Genomic DNA, 19,308 nt, shown 5'->3' with positions numbered 1-19,308 from the left:
CTGATAACTGAAATCACTGAGTGCTGGTACCATTTGTTAATGAATTAGAATGTGTTTCATGCCTATTTTGCAGATTTCATGTCAGGAAAGTTTCGTTTACACAAGTTTGGAATTTGAGGTCCAGTGATTCTATAACAATATGTATAGCACATAATTAGATAGTGTAAAACTGAAAATGCTAAAAGGAAAAAAAACAAGATTAAATAATTTGACGAATATTTGAATTCACAAATTGCATTTGAATATTTGTTAGAAATGGGAATATTGGATCCCATCCTTAGTTTATATATAAACAGCTGATTAAATAATCAGTTATGTTAATACAAACAACTGAGTATTTGACCAAATATATTAGTATTTAAACAATGTTCATGTACAGATAACTGACTGTTTGACCCATTATATTCATATACAAAGAACAGAGTATTTGAACCAATATTCTTAGACAAAGAAGTGAGTGGTTGACCAGTTATATTCGAATATTTGACTCATTAAGTTCATATACATGTACAAACTTCCACATGTGATGTATTGTTTTGATGTATATTTTCAGGTTATCAAGGACAAGAAAAGCTGAGATATTTAAGATGGAGCCTGATAAAGAACAGGTCGTGTAGAATTGAGACACTGTAATCATAGGTGGCTTTATTGTATTTTAGGTATTTTGTGATGGTATTTTGAATTTTAATTAAATTTTCACTCTAGTATTGTTCTGACTTGGCTATGGTTATTCCACAAGGTCTTTAATTGTCTTCTTCCTGTTATGAATTCACCAGATAGATTGTGATGTCTCCCACATATAGTTGGGGAGACAGGATTTGTGCTGTTCGTCTGTCTTTAAGTCCATCTGTCTTGTCAGTTTGTCCACACAACTGATCTCATACCACCAGTTGGGCTTACACCAAACTCTATAATAGTAATCATTGCTAAACATAGTTTTGCATATAGTCAACATTTTCCAGAAAATTTATAATGGTCCTTTATTTGTCAAATTTTATATTTTTGCAACTTCTCTTATGTCGTTGGGCAGATTTCCACCAAATCTTACTGGAGTTATCAGTGCCTAGCATATTTATTCATAATGTTGGCATGTTCCGGTTCATTGATGCATCATAATTGACAGTGTTTACTCTACTTCCCAGGTACGGTTAGGCTGAATTTCACAAAACCTCACAAGTGATAGATGTGAAGGATTGTTGTGCATATCCTTGTGTTCTGATTATGATTTTCAGTGGAGTCACAACCATTCTTTGATTTCTGTACTACTTTTCCTAAACCACTAGTTGGAATTCCACCAAATCACACTGGAGTTACTACTGCTAAGCCTAGTTGTGCATATCATTGGAATGTTATGGTTCAGTGATTTTCCCTGGAGTTTTTATTCTGGCATTTTACGATTGATGGAAGGCGTACATTTTTCATGAAGAAACAAACTTAAGTTTCAGATTTATTTAATATTCACTTGCTTTGGTATTGTTTTTTTCCAGTGAGCAGACATAGATGATGGCAAAAATCAACAGTAGGTTCCTTAACAAAAAGTACTGGTTTATTCATAAAGTTTTTGTTCTTTACCTATTTTTCTATTCCAGTCAGTCATTTGCATTTCCACCTTGCGGCCAAACAGTGTATTTGCATGTTAGATCAAATAAATTTCATATTGGATGGTACAAAATTCCTGTCTTCACTAAATAAAAGCCATTGATGATCATAAAAGTATCTTTGTTATAATAAATGCTGAACTTTACTGGTTCCAGTCACCTGTACCTGTGGGTGCTGCACCAAAAAAAGAAAGCGTAGAATAAAAAGTTAATCCCTTACCCTGCTAAATTTCTTTAATGAACTTGTCCATCCTTCGGTTTGGACAGTACCATTAACTGTTAAAAGGGGTGAATACCAAACAATACTGACTGAATAGGGAACAGTGCAGTCTGATCATGATCTACACTGGTCACAAAGGCAGAATCAGTCGTGTCCAGCATGATAAGGGTTAACATTGTATGGTACAATAAGGGAAATTATATGGATTTATACACACCTGAAAAGTCATGTTAAGACACATCTGTGGGCCCATCCAAAATGCATGCACAGCTGGGTACTTGTCCAAATATATCTGTGGAATTGTTAACCTAATGATTTCAACCAGATTTGTCATAAATGTGTTTATACATTTATGAACATTTTTTTTGTTTAGTAACTGTTGTACAATTTTACATGCAAACTATTATTTACAATGAACATTCCTGTTATTGCAATATTACTGGATTATACACTAAATACATAACTGTATAACCAAAATAACATACTTAGTGGAAATATATGAGAGTAAGTGGTATGTTTGCATTGTGTGGGTATAATGCTAGCTTTCTTTATAAAGATGATGTATTTCATCTTTAAAAGTTTTAATAACAAGTTTGACTATGTTTCTTTTGCAATATGTAGTAACATATTTTGCATCCTTTTTTTTAGCTCACCTGAGCACGAAGTGCTCAAAGGTGAGCTATTGTGATCGCCCTGTGTCCGTCGTCGTCAACAATTTGACTGTTAACACTCTAGAGGTCACAAATTTGAGCCAATCTTAATGAAACTTGGTCAGAATGTTACCCTCAATAAAATCTTGGATGAGTTCGAGATTGGATCATCTTAGGTCAAAAACTAGGTCACCAGGTCAAATCAAAGGAAAAGCTTGTTAACACTCTAGAGGTCACAGTTTTGGCCCAATCTTAATGAAACTTGGTCAGTATGTTACTCTCAATAAAATCTTGGACGAGTATGATATTGGGTCATCTGGGATTAAAAACTAGGTCACCAGGTCAAATCAAAGGAAAAGCTTATTAACACTCTAGAGGATACATTTTTGGCCCAATCTTAATGAAACTTGGTCAGAATGTAACCCTCAATAAAATCTTGGACGAGTTCGATATTGGGTCATCTGGGATCAAAAACTAGGTCACCAGGTCAAATCAAAGAAAAAGCTTGTTAACACTCTAGAGGTCACAATTTGGGCCCAATCTTAATGAAACTTGGTCAGGGTGTTACCCTCAATAAAGTCTTGGACAAGTTTGATATTGGGTCATCTGGGTTCAAAAACTAGGTCACCAGGTCAAATCAAAGGAAAAGCTTGTTAACACTGTAGAGGCCACATTTAAGACTATATCTTCATGAAACTTGGGTAGAATGTTAATCTTGATGATCTCAAGGTCCAGTTTGAATCTGGGTCATGTGGGATCAAAAACTAGGTCACCAGGTCAGATCAAAGGAAAAGCTATTTTACACTGTAGAGGCCACATTTATGACCGTATCTTAATGAAACTTGGTCAGAATGTTAGTCTTGAGGCTTTATAGGTCAAGTTTGAATCTGAGTCAGGTGGGGGTCAAAAACTAGGTCACTATGTCAAATCAAAGGAAAAGCTTGTTAACACTCTAGAGGCCACATTTATGACTGTATCTTCATGAAACTTGGTCAGAATGGTAATCTTAATGATTCCAAGGTCCAATTTGAATCTGGGTTATGTCGGGTCAAAAAATAGGTCACTTGGTCAAATTAAAAGAAAAGCTAGTTTACACTTTAGAGGCCACATTTATACCATATCTTAATGAAACTTGGTCAGAATATTAATCTTGATGGTCTTTAGGTCAACAGGTCAGGTGAGCGATACAGGGCCTTCATGGCCCTCTTGTTATATAAAGTTGTGAAAGTTCAAACTAAATTTCTTACGTTCTCATTAATAAAAATCATTGTACTTCACTTTAATATTTTCACTGTAAATCTTATTGTTCTACCAATTTGGAAAAAAAAACATTGGAGGAGATGGTAGGTGAGTGCAATATATTTTTGGATTGGTATTAGTCCTAATAGAATGCATGTATTGTTGTACAAGAAAATGTTAATCATTTTATTAAATGGCCGTTTTGGAAAATTGTATGTATTATGTGATAGCGCATACATCTGTCTTTCTGTAAGCCTGTCTGTCTGTCCATCTGTCCATTATTTCTTACAGGTCAGCAGTGGAGCCAAAAGGTCAAATTTGTCCCTCGTATTTCATGTCTGGAGCATAACTTCAAACTTGGCATATAGGCTGAGGGTGATAAGACAATTTGGGAGTGAAACAATCCACAGATCACTTTTAGTTTATTATGCCTCAGTTTTCCGTCACCACTGCCACACAGTACTCCTTGAATCCCCACCCACCACCACATTACACCCCCACCTAGTCCAACACGCCCTAAAAAATTGTCTTTGAATTTTACTTTCTCGTCCTCTGATCTAGAACTTCGGGAACATATCGCCTCGCTTTGTGAAGCTCTGGTTCTACTTTTATTTTTATGCCCCAAGGCATATAACCATTTAACTGTCTGTTTATCCATATGTATGAGCCAGATTTTATTGTTTGTCTACAGTCCATATAAATTGCTTGATTTAGTTCATACTCACACTCAACAATTCTTGTGGCAAGACGTACAGTCTGACCTATATATAGATGACCTTTAACCTCATATCACCTTCAAACTTAAAACAGTAACATTTTATAGTCCTACAGCTGGCATAATTGACCCAGTTTAGTTAATACTCACACTCATTAAACTTTGTGGCAAGACCTACAAACTGATCTAATATAGATGACCTTGACCTCCATATGACCATCACCTTTAAACTTTAAACCATAAAAACATTTTTGCTAAGAAGATTTTACTTTTTTGGCTACAGCCAGCATAAATTACCTACAAACTGACTTATATAGAAATGACCTTGACCCTCATAATTATGACCTTCACCTTAAAGGGTGGTCTCCAGATTGTTCGACAACAAAACATTTTTTTTTTTAAATATCTGGAAATAAATGCTATATTTCTTAAGAAGGCTTTAAAACTTAATTACTAACAAATTAGAATTTGCTGTTTTTACTACTTTTTACGATGAATATCGAAAAGCATTTGTAAAGCTTTACTCCAGGTACACTGTCTCGATTCTAAATATCTATATTATGAAGTCATAATTCACTAATCTAAGTCCGCTATAGCGCTGTTGGTTACGATGATAGGAAAATGTCTTTATTGACGTGGCGGTCCGGGGTTCGATTCCAAGCGCCGTCATCATTTTTTATTTGGAATTTAAAAAAAAAATTAGAAACAAAAACTCATATTCTAATGTTCATAATATGACCAAACTTCAATTTAAAGGTGGATAATCAGATTTTGGCCATGTAACGGATTTGTTTGAAACTTTAATGTCTGATCATTTACACCCATTTATGTTCTCTTAACACTTAATACAAGTTAGATTTTCACTGGAGGTATTTTTAAAATTTAATTTTCCTATCCTGGTTGCCCAACCAAGATAGAGTTAATTTATCATAAGTATAAATTTGATAAACATACTTTGCCTAAGGAAAGGTATAAATATTAGACATATTGTAATATATTTGTAAAATATTTGCATTAACAATTATGTATTTAGTTGTTATTCATTAGAAACGCAAGTTTGAAAAAATATTATTATCTCCCTTTGTCTATCTTGGTTGCGCAACCAAGATAAATTGGAAATAAATGAATTCAGAACATACACACAGCTTTAAAGCTTGCCTTTTGGTTAGGATTGTTAAATACTTAATATGTCTATCAATGATCAGAAACACTAGTTTTTTGGTCCTACAACCCACATTAATATCCCAATTTAGGTTATACTCACACTCGAGAAACCTTGTGGCAAGACCTAAAAACTGACCTATATGTATGTGACCTTGATCTTAATATGATCCTCGCCTTTATTCTTAAAACCTCAAAAAACAACGTCTTTGGTCATACACCATTTTGCTTTTTTAATAACGGAGCTCCTTGTTTGCAGTAAGGATAACAATATAGATAGACACAATTAAGAGTGTTTACTGATTTTGAATTTCTTGCTGATAGTTTTATCTGTCAATGGGTGTTATAGTTACTTCACATGGAGATTCAAAACCAAAATTGTTACATCATCTAGTATAGAATGTATCCAATGTGGACTTATGTCATGTGGTACATATGCAAATCACTGATGAGAAGGGAATAATAGGTAAAGAATAGGAATGCCATATAAAAGGAGACAGAATGGGGAGACATGTTCTTTGTTATGAGATTTTAGAAAAGTTTCTGGTTTGGTTAGTTTGAAATTATAAGTTGTATTTATTTTTGTGCCATTTTTAGAGTAGACGTTTGTCATTAAAATATGTTACTAGACATTCACAGTGCCATTAATACTTGATGATTTACTGTAAGTTTGTTAGCACTTTAGACAGTATGAATTCCTGCCAGAAATAAATTGTACATAAGTTTCATCTTATTTGCATCACTCTGAAATGACTGGTATCATTTTTGCTTCATATTTGTTATAACAGGATTAAGGATCATGTAAACACCTTTGAGACCACCCCTCGGGTAAATTTTCATTTTGGAAATCATACCTGACAGACCCGTAATATTCATAACAAATATATTATACAGAATTGTTCAGAAGGGGTAGAAAATACTTTCTTATTCGGTAACATGTATTTTGTCTTACAACAAATGTACTTCGATTGTCCACATTTTCTTTTTGAGAAAATAAACTTTTTCAAACATATTTTTTCTCTAAATTTGTTTATGTTGTGTGTCCAACATATTTACCTAGGTACATCAGGAAATGAAAACTGATGTATTTTTAGGACATTTGTGATCACTTGATGTCCGGCGTCCGTCTGTCTGTCTGTCGTCGTCAACATTTAGCTTGTGTATGCGATAGAGGCTGTATTTTTCGATTGATCTTCATGAAATTTGGTCAGAATGTTTGCCTTGATGAAATCTAGGTTGAATTTGAATTTGGGTTATCTGGGGTCAAAAACTAGGTCGCTAGGTCAAATCAAAGAAAAACCTTGTGTATGCGATAGAGGCTGTATTTTTCAATTGATCTTCTTGAAATTTGGTCAGAATGATTGCCTTGATGAAATTTTGGTTGATTTACAAGATAGGTCATCTGTGGTCAAAAACTAGGTCACTAGGTCAAATCAAAGAAAAACCTTGTGTATGCGATAGAAGCTGTATTTTTCAAATAATCTTCATGAAATTTGGTCAGAGTGATTGCCTTGATAAAATCTAGGTTGAGTTCGAATATGGGTTATCTAGGGTTAAAAAGTAGGACACTAGGTCAAATCAAAGAAAAACCTTGTGTATGCGATAGAGGCTGTATTTTTCAATTGATCTTCATGAAATATGGTCAGAATAATTGCCTTGATGAAATCTAGGTTGAATTTGAATATACAGTGAAACACCGCTCGCTCGAGGTCGCAAGGGGATGAGCAAAATGCTCGAGTTATCCATGGTTTCGAACGACCCAAACAATGACCTATATACGAAGAAAATTGAAGTTTGCTATACCGATTTTCATCGGAACCATTTGCAGAGCAAATGCGATAGATGTTTCAATATGTCATTTATAAATAGCACATGTGAAGAAACGACTAAGGCTTATTTTATTTTTATTTATCAACAAGTGCATATCAGAATTATCGTCTCAATTTTTATTTCCTTCATTTGCATGCAAACAACTGCTGATTAAAATACTAAGATTTCATAACTATGTTCTCGATCCCGCAGAAAAGATGTTTTAAGTAATCAGTAATTGATTAAAATTTGATCAATAAAACTTTTCTTCAACATTTTATCAACAACTAATCTCATTATAAGATGAAGTATACCGACAAACAAACATTTAAGATAGTTGGGGAGTAGACCACGCAGTTCTCAAAGTGTGTGGAAATGTTTAATTAACAGATACATTCTGACCGCCGAAGGTGCGAAACTTTTGACACCTCTGCTCGAGTTTGCCAGAAGAAACGAAAAATAAATTAATACACAGGGACCAGGTGTCATGCTCGAGCGATCGAGTTATCGATGCTCGACCCAGCCATGGAAAACAAAAGAAAATCGACCGGGACCACATCAATTGCTCGAGCGAGCCCGGGTGCTCGAGTCATCGATGCTCGAGTGAGCGGTGTTTCACTGTAGGTCATTTGGGGTCAAAAACTAGGTCACTAGGTCATATCAAGAAAATACTTGTTTAAACTCAAGAGACCACATTTTTAGTCCAATCCAAATGAAAAGTGGCTAGAATATTTGTTTCCATGAAATCACTAGGTCAAACGTTAACACTGTTATGGTGTGTTTCTTAGGTGAGCGACCTAGGGCCATTTTGGCCCTCTTGTTTGAAATATTGCAGTTTTTGGTCATTTTGACAGCTCTACTTCCACTTTCATTTTGCAACTTTTGTGAGCTTTGTGATCACCCTTCGTCCGACATCAATCCGTCCGTGCGTCCGTCCGTCAACAATTTCTTGTCTGCACGATAGTGGTTTCATTTATGATCTTATTTTAACCAAACTTGCACACAACTTGTATCACCATAAGTTCTCGGTTCCTTTCTTGCACTGGCCAGATCCCATTATGGGTTCCAGAGTTATGGCCCCTGAAGGGCCAAAATTAGCTATTTTGACCTTGTCTGCACAATAGCAGCTTTATTTTTGATTTGATTTTTACTAAACTTGCACACAACTTGTATCACCATAAGATCTTGGTTCCTTTCTTGAACTGGCCAGATTCCATTATGGGTTCCAGAGTTATGGCCCCTGAAAGGGCCAGAAATAGCTATTTTGACCTTGTCTGCACAATAGCAGCTTCATTTATTATTTTGTTTTAACCAAACTTGCACACAACTTGTATCACCATAAGATGTCGGTTCCTTTGTTGAACCGCCCAGATCCCTTAATGGGTTCCAGAGTTATGGACCCTGAAAGGGCCAAAATTAGCTATTTTGACCTTGTCTGCACAATAGCAGCTTCATTTATGATTTGACTTTAACCAATCTTGCACACAACTTGTATCACCACAAGATATTGGTTCCTTTCTTGAACTGGCCAGATTCCATTATGGGTTCTGGAGTTATGGCCCCTGATAGGGCCAGAATAAGCTATTTTGACCTTGTCTGCACAATAGCAGCCTCATTTATGATTTGAATTTAATCAAACTTGCACAAAACTTGTGTCAACATAAGATCTTGGTTCCTTTCTTGAACCGGCCCATAATGGGTTCCAGAGTTATGGAAGGGCCAAAATTAGCTATTTTGTTATCAAAATGGATTTATATTAGTAAGTACTTTTAGGACTCATTTGAAATTTCATTATTGCCTTTAGTTGGACTTAGACAATCAGGAAAGATAACTATGGACTGATTTTATGTTAAATTACCTCCCTATATTTCAAATTAAAATGGGTATATCTCCATAACTAATGAAGATACTGATTGGAAATTTCATTTATGCTATCAGATTGACTTGGACAGTCAGTGAAGATACATATTGACTGAATTTATGACAAATTACCTCCCTTTATTTTTTATGTAGCAGCTTCTAATGAGATTGGTTTGAAATGTTATTTATGTATTCCATGGGAAGAAATAGTCATGTTAGATAACTATTGATTGAACGTTTATCAATATGAATACTTTTCTAATATATTGTTAATTACCTCCCCAGATTTCAATAAAAATGGATTTATCTCAGTAAGTATTTATAGGACTCATTTGAAATTTCATTATTGTCATTAGTTGGACTGAAACAATCAGGGTAGATAACTATGGACTGATTTTATGTCAAATTACCTCCCTTTATTTCAAATTAAAATGGATGTATCTCGGTAACCAATGAAGGTTCTGATTTGAAATGTCATTTATGCCATCAGATTGTCTCGGACAATCAGGGTAGATAACTTTTGACTGAATAGATGACAAATTACCTCCCTTTATTTCATGTAAATGAATATACCTCGGCAGAATGTAATGAGATTGGTTTTAAATGTTATTTAAGTCTTCCAGGGTAAGAAATAGTCATGCTAGTACAAAAATGCAGCATTTGAGCGTAGGATGCTCAAACTTGATATTGAAATTGGCCCTGACTAGAATGTGACCCATAGGTCAAAAGGGACTGTTACAACAAAATTTATCCTGATGATATTTTATGTGTATGCCTATGTGATCATTGTCAAAACTTGATCTTATCATTTAGAGCAATGGTACTCAGGTGAGCGATATAGGGCCATCATGGCCCTTTTGTTAAAATGTACATTGTTTGTAACACTTTCAACTCCCGGAGTACCTGGGGAAATATGTTAGACACACAGTAATCATAAAGGTAATGACAAAATACTTTTGAAAAAGAAGCTTGATATCTTCTACAAAATAGAACATGAACAGTCAAAGTACATGTGATATAGGACAAAATGTGCTGTTAAATAAAATATAACCTATCTTGAAAGTTTCTTCTACTTATTATGAATAGTTTGCTATATTGTATATGATAAACCAAGGTATATGTGGCATAAAAAAACTAAAACAAAAATTCTACCGAGGGGTGGTTTCAAAAGACTTGACAAGAACCTTAAACAGTTATGTTTTCTACCACAAATGATTACAATATTGGACCCTTATTTATTATTCCATTTTCAGATTTAAGGACAACAATTAACAGTGTAGTCTGGACTGTTAGAAATTAAGGTCTATTCAATTCTTGGTAACACAATATGTTCCTTTCATGAGTCGTTTATTTACAAAATTTATTAAGTTAAGATTCTTGTATGTTATCATTGTTTAAAGTTAGGAAGTTATTATTGTTTTTGTTTTACTCTGGTATTTGTTATAAGTGACCAGGTAGTATTTAAATATTGGGTAAAGAAAACGGTTTAGTTAATTGATGTAGATATTGGAATAAATAGGTTTAATTTGTACAAGACTAGAAAGAGCTGAAATGTGTTGGCAGAGGTGGCGATGGGATGTTGGGAGGGTAACGAGGCATCTTATGGGGTTATAAGTCAGATCAATAAAATCTTTTGTTTCTAGGATGAATTAATTCAGACATTCTTAAATGATCCCCCATTATGTGCAGATTAACAGATTTTTAAAGCGACCATTATTGCAAGAGTTACAACCCTTTTTTCAGTGTGAATTGTAGATCTAAAATTGTGTGCACACTAGTGTCCAGCAGACACACTTCTAGCTGCATATGGATTTAGCTTAGCAATTTATAATCTCGGAATATCTTTTTCTGAAGTTGCAACTTTGTGTGTGAATAATGATAATAATATAATCGATTTTGATTCAGATTTACTTGAAAACGTTGTTAGAAGCCATATCAGTAACATTATGTAAGTTTCTTGAAAAGTGTTTGTACGCCTTAAATGAAGAAATTTATATTTATGAAATGGCATTTTTGCTTGGTTTTTTGCAACATAAGCTAGAACTTTATATACTGTCACACTTGGTTTACCTCTTTTACGAATGACTGGTTTTTGTGATTTATAAATACATGTGTACACATTTTCCATTTTAACATTGTTAATAGTTCAAAGCAGCTGAATTTGCAGCAATACCAAGCATTCTATATATTCACTACCTTCGTGATTATGTCTCAGTTAATATTCTAGAAAATGCTTCATAATAATAATCTTTTTATATATAACTGACCTCCCTTTGAAAATTCTGTTTTCAAATATTTCCCAGCTTTTACTTGCCTGTTTGTAGTGGTGAGAGTATTACATTTATATTTTCTAATGATCATATTTGTTAATATATCAGCGCAGCTTGTTATAAATGTTTGTATATTATTTGCTGATTTTTCCATTTTCTATAAATGTTGAAAGTTGAGTGTTACAAAAATATAGAATACATATTTGTATAGATAATGAGTATATAATAAAGAGGTTAAGATTTCAATATGTATGATGAAAACAGTAATGTGTTATGAATCCTTATAATTTATTTAGAAAGAATGATAATATAATCCTATAATTTGTCTACAAACAAGTGTCTGTTCAAAAATGGCCTAAACTTGCTACACACAAAGATATAAGTTTAAAGGCCTTGCAGATTTAGGTTTTACAAATACATTTGTATGTATATGGCTAAATTGTGTGAAAATTGTAATATGTTCTAGGTTTTAACATTTATTTGAATGAAGGGTAAAATCCTAAACGTTCTGTTACAGTACATGTTTGAAATCCTATAAGAATCTTATACTGGCTATAGGGGAAGAGAGAAATATCTGCTGGAAGGTACATTTTGTATCTCCTTAGGCAATAACATGGCTCTTTTGAGTTACTGTTCAAACACAACTGAGGATCTGCATGTACAACCAGTGGAAAAATCTTTTTCTTGCATGACCGGTTATTCAGTGTAACTTCCGAAAACTGCACTCCCTCGGGACCAGAGAAAAAGTCCAGTTTTTGGACATACGGAATGTTTTGGACAAATACAACTGCATACCTAAATCATTCTCTGTGATTTAGAGCAAATTCAGACTCATAATTTTTTTAGCTCAACTATTCAAAGAATAGGTAGAGCTATTGGACTCGCCCGTGCGTCAGCATCCGTGTCCCGATTTGGTTAAGTTTTTGTATGTAAGCAACCACTTGTGGGAATGGATTGAAACTTCACACACTTATTTACTGTGATAAACTGACTTACACTGCACAGATTCCATAACTCTGTTTTGCTTTTTTACAAAATTATGCCCCTTTTTCGACTTAGAAATTTTTGGTTAAGCTTTTGTATGTAAGCTGTTGTCTCAGTACCCACTAATGAGAATGGATTGAAACTTCACACACTTGTTCACTGTCATGATCTGACATGCACTGTGCAGGTCCCATAACTGTACTTTGTATTTTGTCAAAATTATGCCCCTTTTTCGACTTAGCAGTTTTTGGTTAAGTTTTTGTATGTAAGCTGGTATCTCAGTATTCACTAATTGGAATGGATTGAAACTTCACACACTTGTCCACTGTCATGAGCTGATAAGCACTTTGCAGGTTCCATAACCCTGTTTTGCATTTTTACCAAATTTTGCCCCTTTTTTCGACTTTTGTATTCATTGAATTGACAAGGCTGTTGAATAGTCGAGCGTTGCTGTCCTCCAACAGCTGTTGTTAAATTTTGTCCTGTAGAGACAGTTCAGTTTTATGAGGTTTCTACGTTGTCTTAGTCACTTTTATTTAGAAAATAATGAAGATTTCATAAAATGCCGTGATTTTAAAAGGTTTACTCATTTTTTTACATAACTACATTCAGGTTTGAAGTTGGGACAGTTTAAGAAACTGTTTGACCAATTACGAAATCTGGACCGAGAAAATTGTCAGATTTACAGAAGTTTCCAGTTTTTTTGAAAGTTCAATATTAAGAAGTTCCACTATAGTAAAAATATTACCAAAAAAACAACTTTCTTACAACACTTTTTTTTTTTAAAGTAGCATATTTAAACAAAGTGGGGGAGATTTTTGTCCATCAATAGCAAATAAAAATATGAAGTTCTCGTTTTATTTTATTATCAGCTGCATAATGTTAGCATTTTTCATAAAATGATGTTTAGTGAATTGTTAAGGAACTAAGAGGAAGTATCAAACTACATTAATATAGTTTGTTATACGAGTGTCGTCTTACACCGTCATTGTAAGATGGAGCTTTTCAGCACCAGTGAAAACACTAAAACTGCCTTCCCGAATGCAAGAATAAAGGACCCTGTACAGTACATGTTTGAAATATTAACATTTTAAGTATCATCTCTTTTACAGCTTATACAAATATATTTGGACATTTTTGTCTCAACAGACTTGCTAATATGTCTTGCAGAACCAGATTGTCAGATTTGTTTTGAATCTGCACAGCTACCAGATTAAGGTAATTTGAAATCAAAATTTTTACACTTACATGAAAAGAAATTATTATACATGTGACTTTTTCATACTGGTATCTACAGTGTACGAGTTTTTTCGTTTAGGTGAAGGCCGATACTTTCTTGTAAATTTTATAATGAATATATTTTGGCTCATGTGAACAAAAATTTCAGGGTGAGCTATAAGTATAGGTGGATGGTGTGTCATACATTGTGAAGTGTCTATCATCCTGCATCAATTATTAGCCCCCTACTGGTTGAAAACCAGTTTCAGGGACTATAGGAATGCACTTTTCCATCCGTCATTCTGTCATTCCATCCGCAGTTCTGTGTCTGGTCCATAACTGTCATTCATGAAGAGATTTTAATATTACTTGGCACAAATGTTCCCCATGACAAGACGTGTCATGCGCAAAACCTGGACACCCGGCTCAGAGGTCAAGGTCACAGTTAGAGGTCAAAGGTCAATAGAGCTTTTTTCCTGTTCGGTCCATAACTCTGCCATCCATGAAGGGAATTTAATATTACTTGGCACTAGCTTGATGAAACTTCACCAAACTTGGGCCTGTATCATCTTTTTCAGTTTATTCAGATACTTTTACTTGATCGCTTTTAGGGCTGAAAATAAAAAAAATACTTTAAATGATTAGTTCTTTTGAATTCTTTTAAGGGTTTTCACAAAACTTGGTCTGTAGCATCCTTGTATAGACCTTACTCTCAACGCTTTTCAAATACTTCCACTTGATGCCTTGTAGGAGCCATCAGAGCTAAAAATAGAAGAAAAAGTTTCATAACTTCTTCTCATTAACTGCTTGATGGATCATTCAGAAGCAAGGTCAAACATTAATAATACAGGTTAGGTGAGCATTAAGGCTGTCATCGCTCTCTGTTTTATATATTAAACCTTGAACTCTATCAAGTTTGTTAGCTCATCTGTGCAGAAAGTGCTCAAGGAGAGCTGTTGTATAGCCCAGTGCCTGTTGTCAAAAAATCTTCTGTTAACACTTCAGAGGTCATAATGTTAACCTAGTCTTGATGAAACTTGGTCAGAATATTGAATGAAACCTTAGTCGAGATTGAAATTGGGTCATCTGGGGTCAGAAACTAAGCAACTGGATCTGCTCATTAAAAAAACAACTTTGTTAACAATTAAGACGCTACATTTTCTGCTTGATTTTCTTGAAAGATTGTCAATGATTGTCTCATTGAAATATCCAATATATTTTGAAACTGGTTTACCTGAAATCAAAAATTTGGTCACAGGGTCATTTCGTAGAAAACCATTTTTAACACTGTTGAGGCCAAATTTTCTACCTCATGGTCATATTTTTCAGAATGTCTTAATGAAATCTGGTTGAAGATTGAAACTGTACTACCTGTGGTCAAAAACTATAGTCAATATATATATAGATATAGTCAAACTGTATCAAAAAGTAAGTACTCTAGAAGCCACAGTTTCTACTTCATAAAACTTTGTCAGGTTTTTCTCTGTGAAATATAGGTAAATTTTGAAACTGGGTTATCAAAGTCTAAAAACTAGGTCACTAGATCAAATCATAGAAAAACGTTGATAGCACTCCAGAGACGTCATTTTCTACCCGTTCTTCACAAATTCTTTCCAATGTTTCCGTGTAGTCTAGGATAAATTTTTATCCCCCCTTCGAAGAAGGAGGGGTATATTGTTTTGCAGATGTCGGTTGGTCTGTCGATCGGAATGTAGACCAATCCGTTTCTGGATGATAACTCAAGAACACTTGGGCCTAGGATCATGAAAGTTGATAGGGAGGTTGGTCATCACCAGCAGATGACCCCTATAGATTTTGAGGTCTTTCTGGCAAAGGTCAAGGTCACAGTGACCCTGAAAAGTAAAATGGTTTCCGGATGATAACTCGAGAACACTTGGGCCTAGGATCATGAAAGTTGATAGGGAGGTTGTACATGACCAGCAGATGACCCCTACTGATTTTGAGGTCAGTATCTTAAAGGTCAAGGTCACTGTGACCCTGAACAGTTAAACGATTTCCAGATGATAACTCAAGAATGCTAAGGCCTAGGGTAATGAAAGTTGATAGGGAGGTTGGTCATGACCAGCAGATGACCCCTATTGATTTTGAGGTCAGTATGTCAAAGGTCAAGGTCACAGTGACCAGGAACAGTAAAAGGTTTCCGTGCAATAACTCAAGAACGCTTGGGCCTAGTAGCAGGAAAATTGATAGTTAGGTTGGCCATGACCAGCAGATGACCCCTATTGATTTTGAGGTCATTAGGTCAAAGGTCAAGGTCACATTGGCCAGGAACAGTTAAACGGTTTCTGATCTTCTTGTCCAAAACCATAGTGCCTAGGTGCTCTGATGTTTGGTATGTAGTAAAATCTAGTGGTCCTCTACCAAGATTGTTCAGATTATTTCCCTGGGGTCATATGGTTTATATAGACTTATATAGGTAAAAACTTTGAAAAACCTCTTGTCCAAAACCACAGGGCCTAGGGCTTTGATATTTTGTACATGACATCATCTAGTGGTCCTCTACTAAGCTTGTTCAAATCATTCCTCTAGGGTCAAATATGGCTCCACCCTGGGGGTCACATGGTTTACATAAACTTATATAGGGAAAAACTTTGAAAATCTTCTTGTCTATGGCTTTGATATTTTGTATCTAGTGGTTCTCTACCAAGTTTGTTCAAATCATCCCTTTAGGGTCAAATATGGCCCCACCCCAGGGGTCACATGGTCATATAGACTTGTATAGGGAAAAACTTAGAATCTTCATGTCCATAACTTACATCATTCAAATTTGGACCACATGTATAGTTTTGAGTGGCAAGATGAACTTTGACATGAGTTGACCTTCATCTTGACCTAGTGACCTACTTTCACATTTCTGTAGCTACAGCCTTCAAATTTGGACCACATGCATAGGTTTGTGTACCGAAAAAAACTTTGACCTTATTATTGATCTAGTGACCTACTTTCACATTTCTCAAGCTACATCCTTCAAATTTGAACCACAAGCATAGTTTTGTGTACTGAAATGAACTTTGATCTTGAGATTGACCTAGTGACCTACTTGCACATTTCTGAAGGTACAGGCTTCAAATTTGGACCACTTGCATAGTTTTGTGTTCCAAAATAAAATTTGACCTTGATTTTGACCTAGTGACCTACTTTCACATTTCTCAAGCTACATCCTTCAAATTTGAACCACATGCATAGTTTTGTGTACTGAAATGAACTTTGATCTTGAGATTGACCTAGTGACCTACTTTCACATTTCTGAAGCTACAGACTTCAAATTTGGACCACATGCATATTTTTGTGTTCTGAATTGAAATTTGACATTGATTTTTACCTATTACCTACTTTCACATTTCTCAAGCTACAGCCTCCAAATTTGAAGCACATGCATAGTTCTGTCTACCGAAATGAACTTTGACCTTGAAATTGATCTAGTGACCTACTTTCACATTTCTCAAGCCACAGCTTTCAAATTTGGACCACATACACATTGTTTTGTACCGAAATGAAATTTGACCTTGAGCTAGTCTTGAAATTTTGAACATTCAAAAATGGCTCAGTGGATGGCGCCAAGATCACTCTGTAATCTCTTGTTAGGTTAATAGGTTTAAGGTCAAGGTCAGATTAAACCAGAATGGTAGAACTTTTGTTTACAGTGAGCATATAATTTCTGTTCCTTGTACAATTACTGAATGCATCAAGAGGGGCATTTCGTGTTCAACAAGCTCTTGTTTAACTGGGTATTTGGTTCAAAGACTAGGTTACCAAGTCCAGTCATAGAAAAAAACCTTCTTTATACCCTAGACAACACCTTTTCTAATTTATCGTCATGAAACTTCAGAGTGTCTTAGCGTCTTGCTCTGTGAAAGCTAGGTCAAGTTCAAAACTGGGATATCTGAGGTCAGAAACAAGATGACTGGGTAAAATCACAGAAAAGCCTCTTTAAAACTATATAGAAGCCACATTTTCTACCTGATGTTTTATAAACATTTGTCAGAATATTTGTCTTGATGGAATCCAGGTGAAGTTTGAAACTGGGTTATTTGAAAAATCAAGTCACCATGCAAAGTCAGAGAGAATCCTTTTTACCTCTAAAGAGGCCATCTTTTTTACCTGATCTTCATGAGACATGGTTAGAATGTTTGTCTATATTAAATGCAGGATACAGTAAGACATTCTGACTAGGTTTGATGAAGTTTGGTAGAAAATGTGGCAGCTGGAGTATTGAATAGGGTTTTCGAAGATTTAACACATTGAACATGACGAGTTATGACCAGGATCTCTGGTTATAAATTACATTTGTAGACCAGTTTCAATGTTTCTGCATGTGATTGATAGATTCTGAGTGCAGTCTTGAAATCTGCTTTTGAGACTGGTCTCCAAACTTTTATAACCTAAGTTAAATGTTTTATTATTTTAGGGGATTTTGATGTGGGATTATAGGTATAGAGATGACTTATATATAATGTATTGTTGCTTGGAAATGATTTGATATGATTTCACCAAGTATCTGGAAGATATATAGCACTGTAATTGTAAGATAATTAAAATGTGAAATAATAAAGCTCAAAAAATGTATTTTGGAGTTTTTTCTATCTGTTGCACAATTTTAAATGATATGGTTTCTTCTTCTTAAGGTCGATCCACACCTTAGGACCGAAATGTAGAAATTTGACGGAAAAGTATGAAATTTGGCTAAATTATAGATCAAACTCTATATATCTTTTTCGATTTTACACTTGTGCGTTCACGTTAAAAGCGCCACCTGGTGGCACCCGATTTTTCACGTCAATTGCTCGTTTTTCTGCCATTTCACTAATATTTTGGCGATTTCCTTTTTTTTTTCGATTGCGCATTGAGTTATCTGTTCCAATGTATTTGACTAAATCTAAATGTATTTAGTGCATAAGACCGTCATTTTTCTGCAAACAAATTGGCTGACCCCAAATTCGTTATAAAATTTGAACGTGCAAATTTATGCATTTTGTCCTACAACTTTTTTTCCGTGCGGTCAAAGTGTTTTATTTTTTTAAAGCGTCTGTGGCATAGATCGCCCTTTAAAATTATCAAATAAAAAAGGCATGTGTTCTCGTTTGATTTTTTGCTAAAAAACGGAAGTCGTAGTTAAATGTCGAAAAGCGCAACATTTTTAAGGACATTATATCACATCGTTACAGGACAGGCTGTTACAAGACACGACATTACAAGATATTTAGCAAGTCAAAACTGTAACAATAAACGGGGTAACTACAGCTTTAGATAAAACCTTTTTATGTTTTTCAACTGTACACCAGTCTATTTTTATCACAAATACAGACTTCAAACTGCTATTATTTTTGATATGCCGACATAGGGCTTTGATGTATTGCGTCATTTATTAATGAGAATAAATTTCATTTTATGTTGTTCTTGCTTTTTTTATTCACGGCGTTTGCTTTAGGGCTATTTCTTTCCTGTTGAAAAGTTAAACCCCTGTTTTCCCAAATATCATTATGAATAAGACATTTTTAAAAAATTTATTATGACTGAAGCAATAAAGTTTTATGTTCAATTTATTATTATGCAAGCACCTATT

General features: G+C 34.6%; 1 protein-coding gene across 8 annotated transcripts in view; it reads left to right on the top strand.

The window, feature by feature from the left end:
* The window catches only part of LOC123529246 (molybdate-anion transporter-like), a 172,472-nt gene extending 154,161 nt beyond the window's left edge, over nt 1–18,311 (top strand). For 3 of the 8 annotated variants that reach the window (XR_008366701.1, XM_045309485.2, XM_053521368.1), the window contains 2 exons: nt 554–608; nt 1,488–18,311. Coding sequence is in view for 5 of the 8 variants with exons in the window: in XM_045309485.2 (XP_045165420.1) it covers nt 554–608; nt 1,488–1,490 (58 nt within the window). In the remaining 3 variants the exon portion in view is untranslated. Of the gene's footprint in view, nt 1–553 lie in introns of all 8 variants that reach the window. The other 5 variants (XR_006682089.2, XM_045309483.2, XM_045309482.2 and 2 more) reach the window with 2 other exon arrangements.
* The last annotated feature ends 997 nt before the right edge of the window (nt 18,312–19,308 follow it).

Source organism: Mercenaria mercenaria, chromosome 13 (genome assembly GCF_021730395.1).
Source record: "Mercenaria mercenaria strain notata chromosome 13, MADL_Memer_1, whole genome shotgun sequence".
In the NCBI taxonomy this organism is placed as follows: domain Eukaryota; kingdom Metazoa; phylum Mollusca; class Bivalvia; order Venerida; family Veneridae; genus Mercenaria; species Mercenaria mercenaria.
Note: the sequence above shows the minus strand (reverse complement) of the source record. Positions and strands in the feature narration are given on the sequence as shown.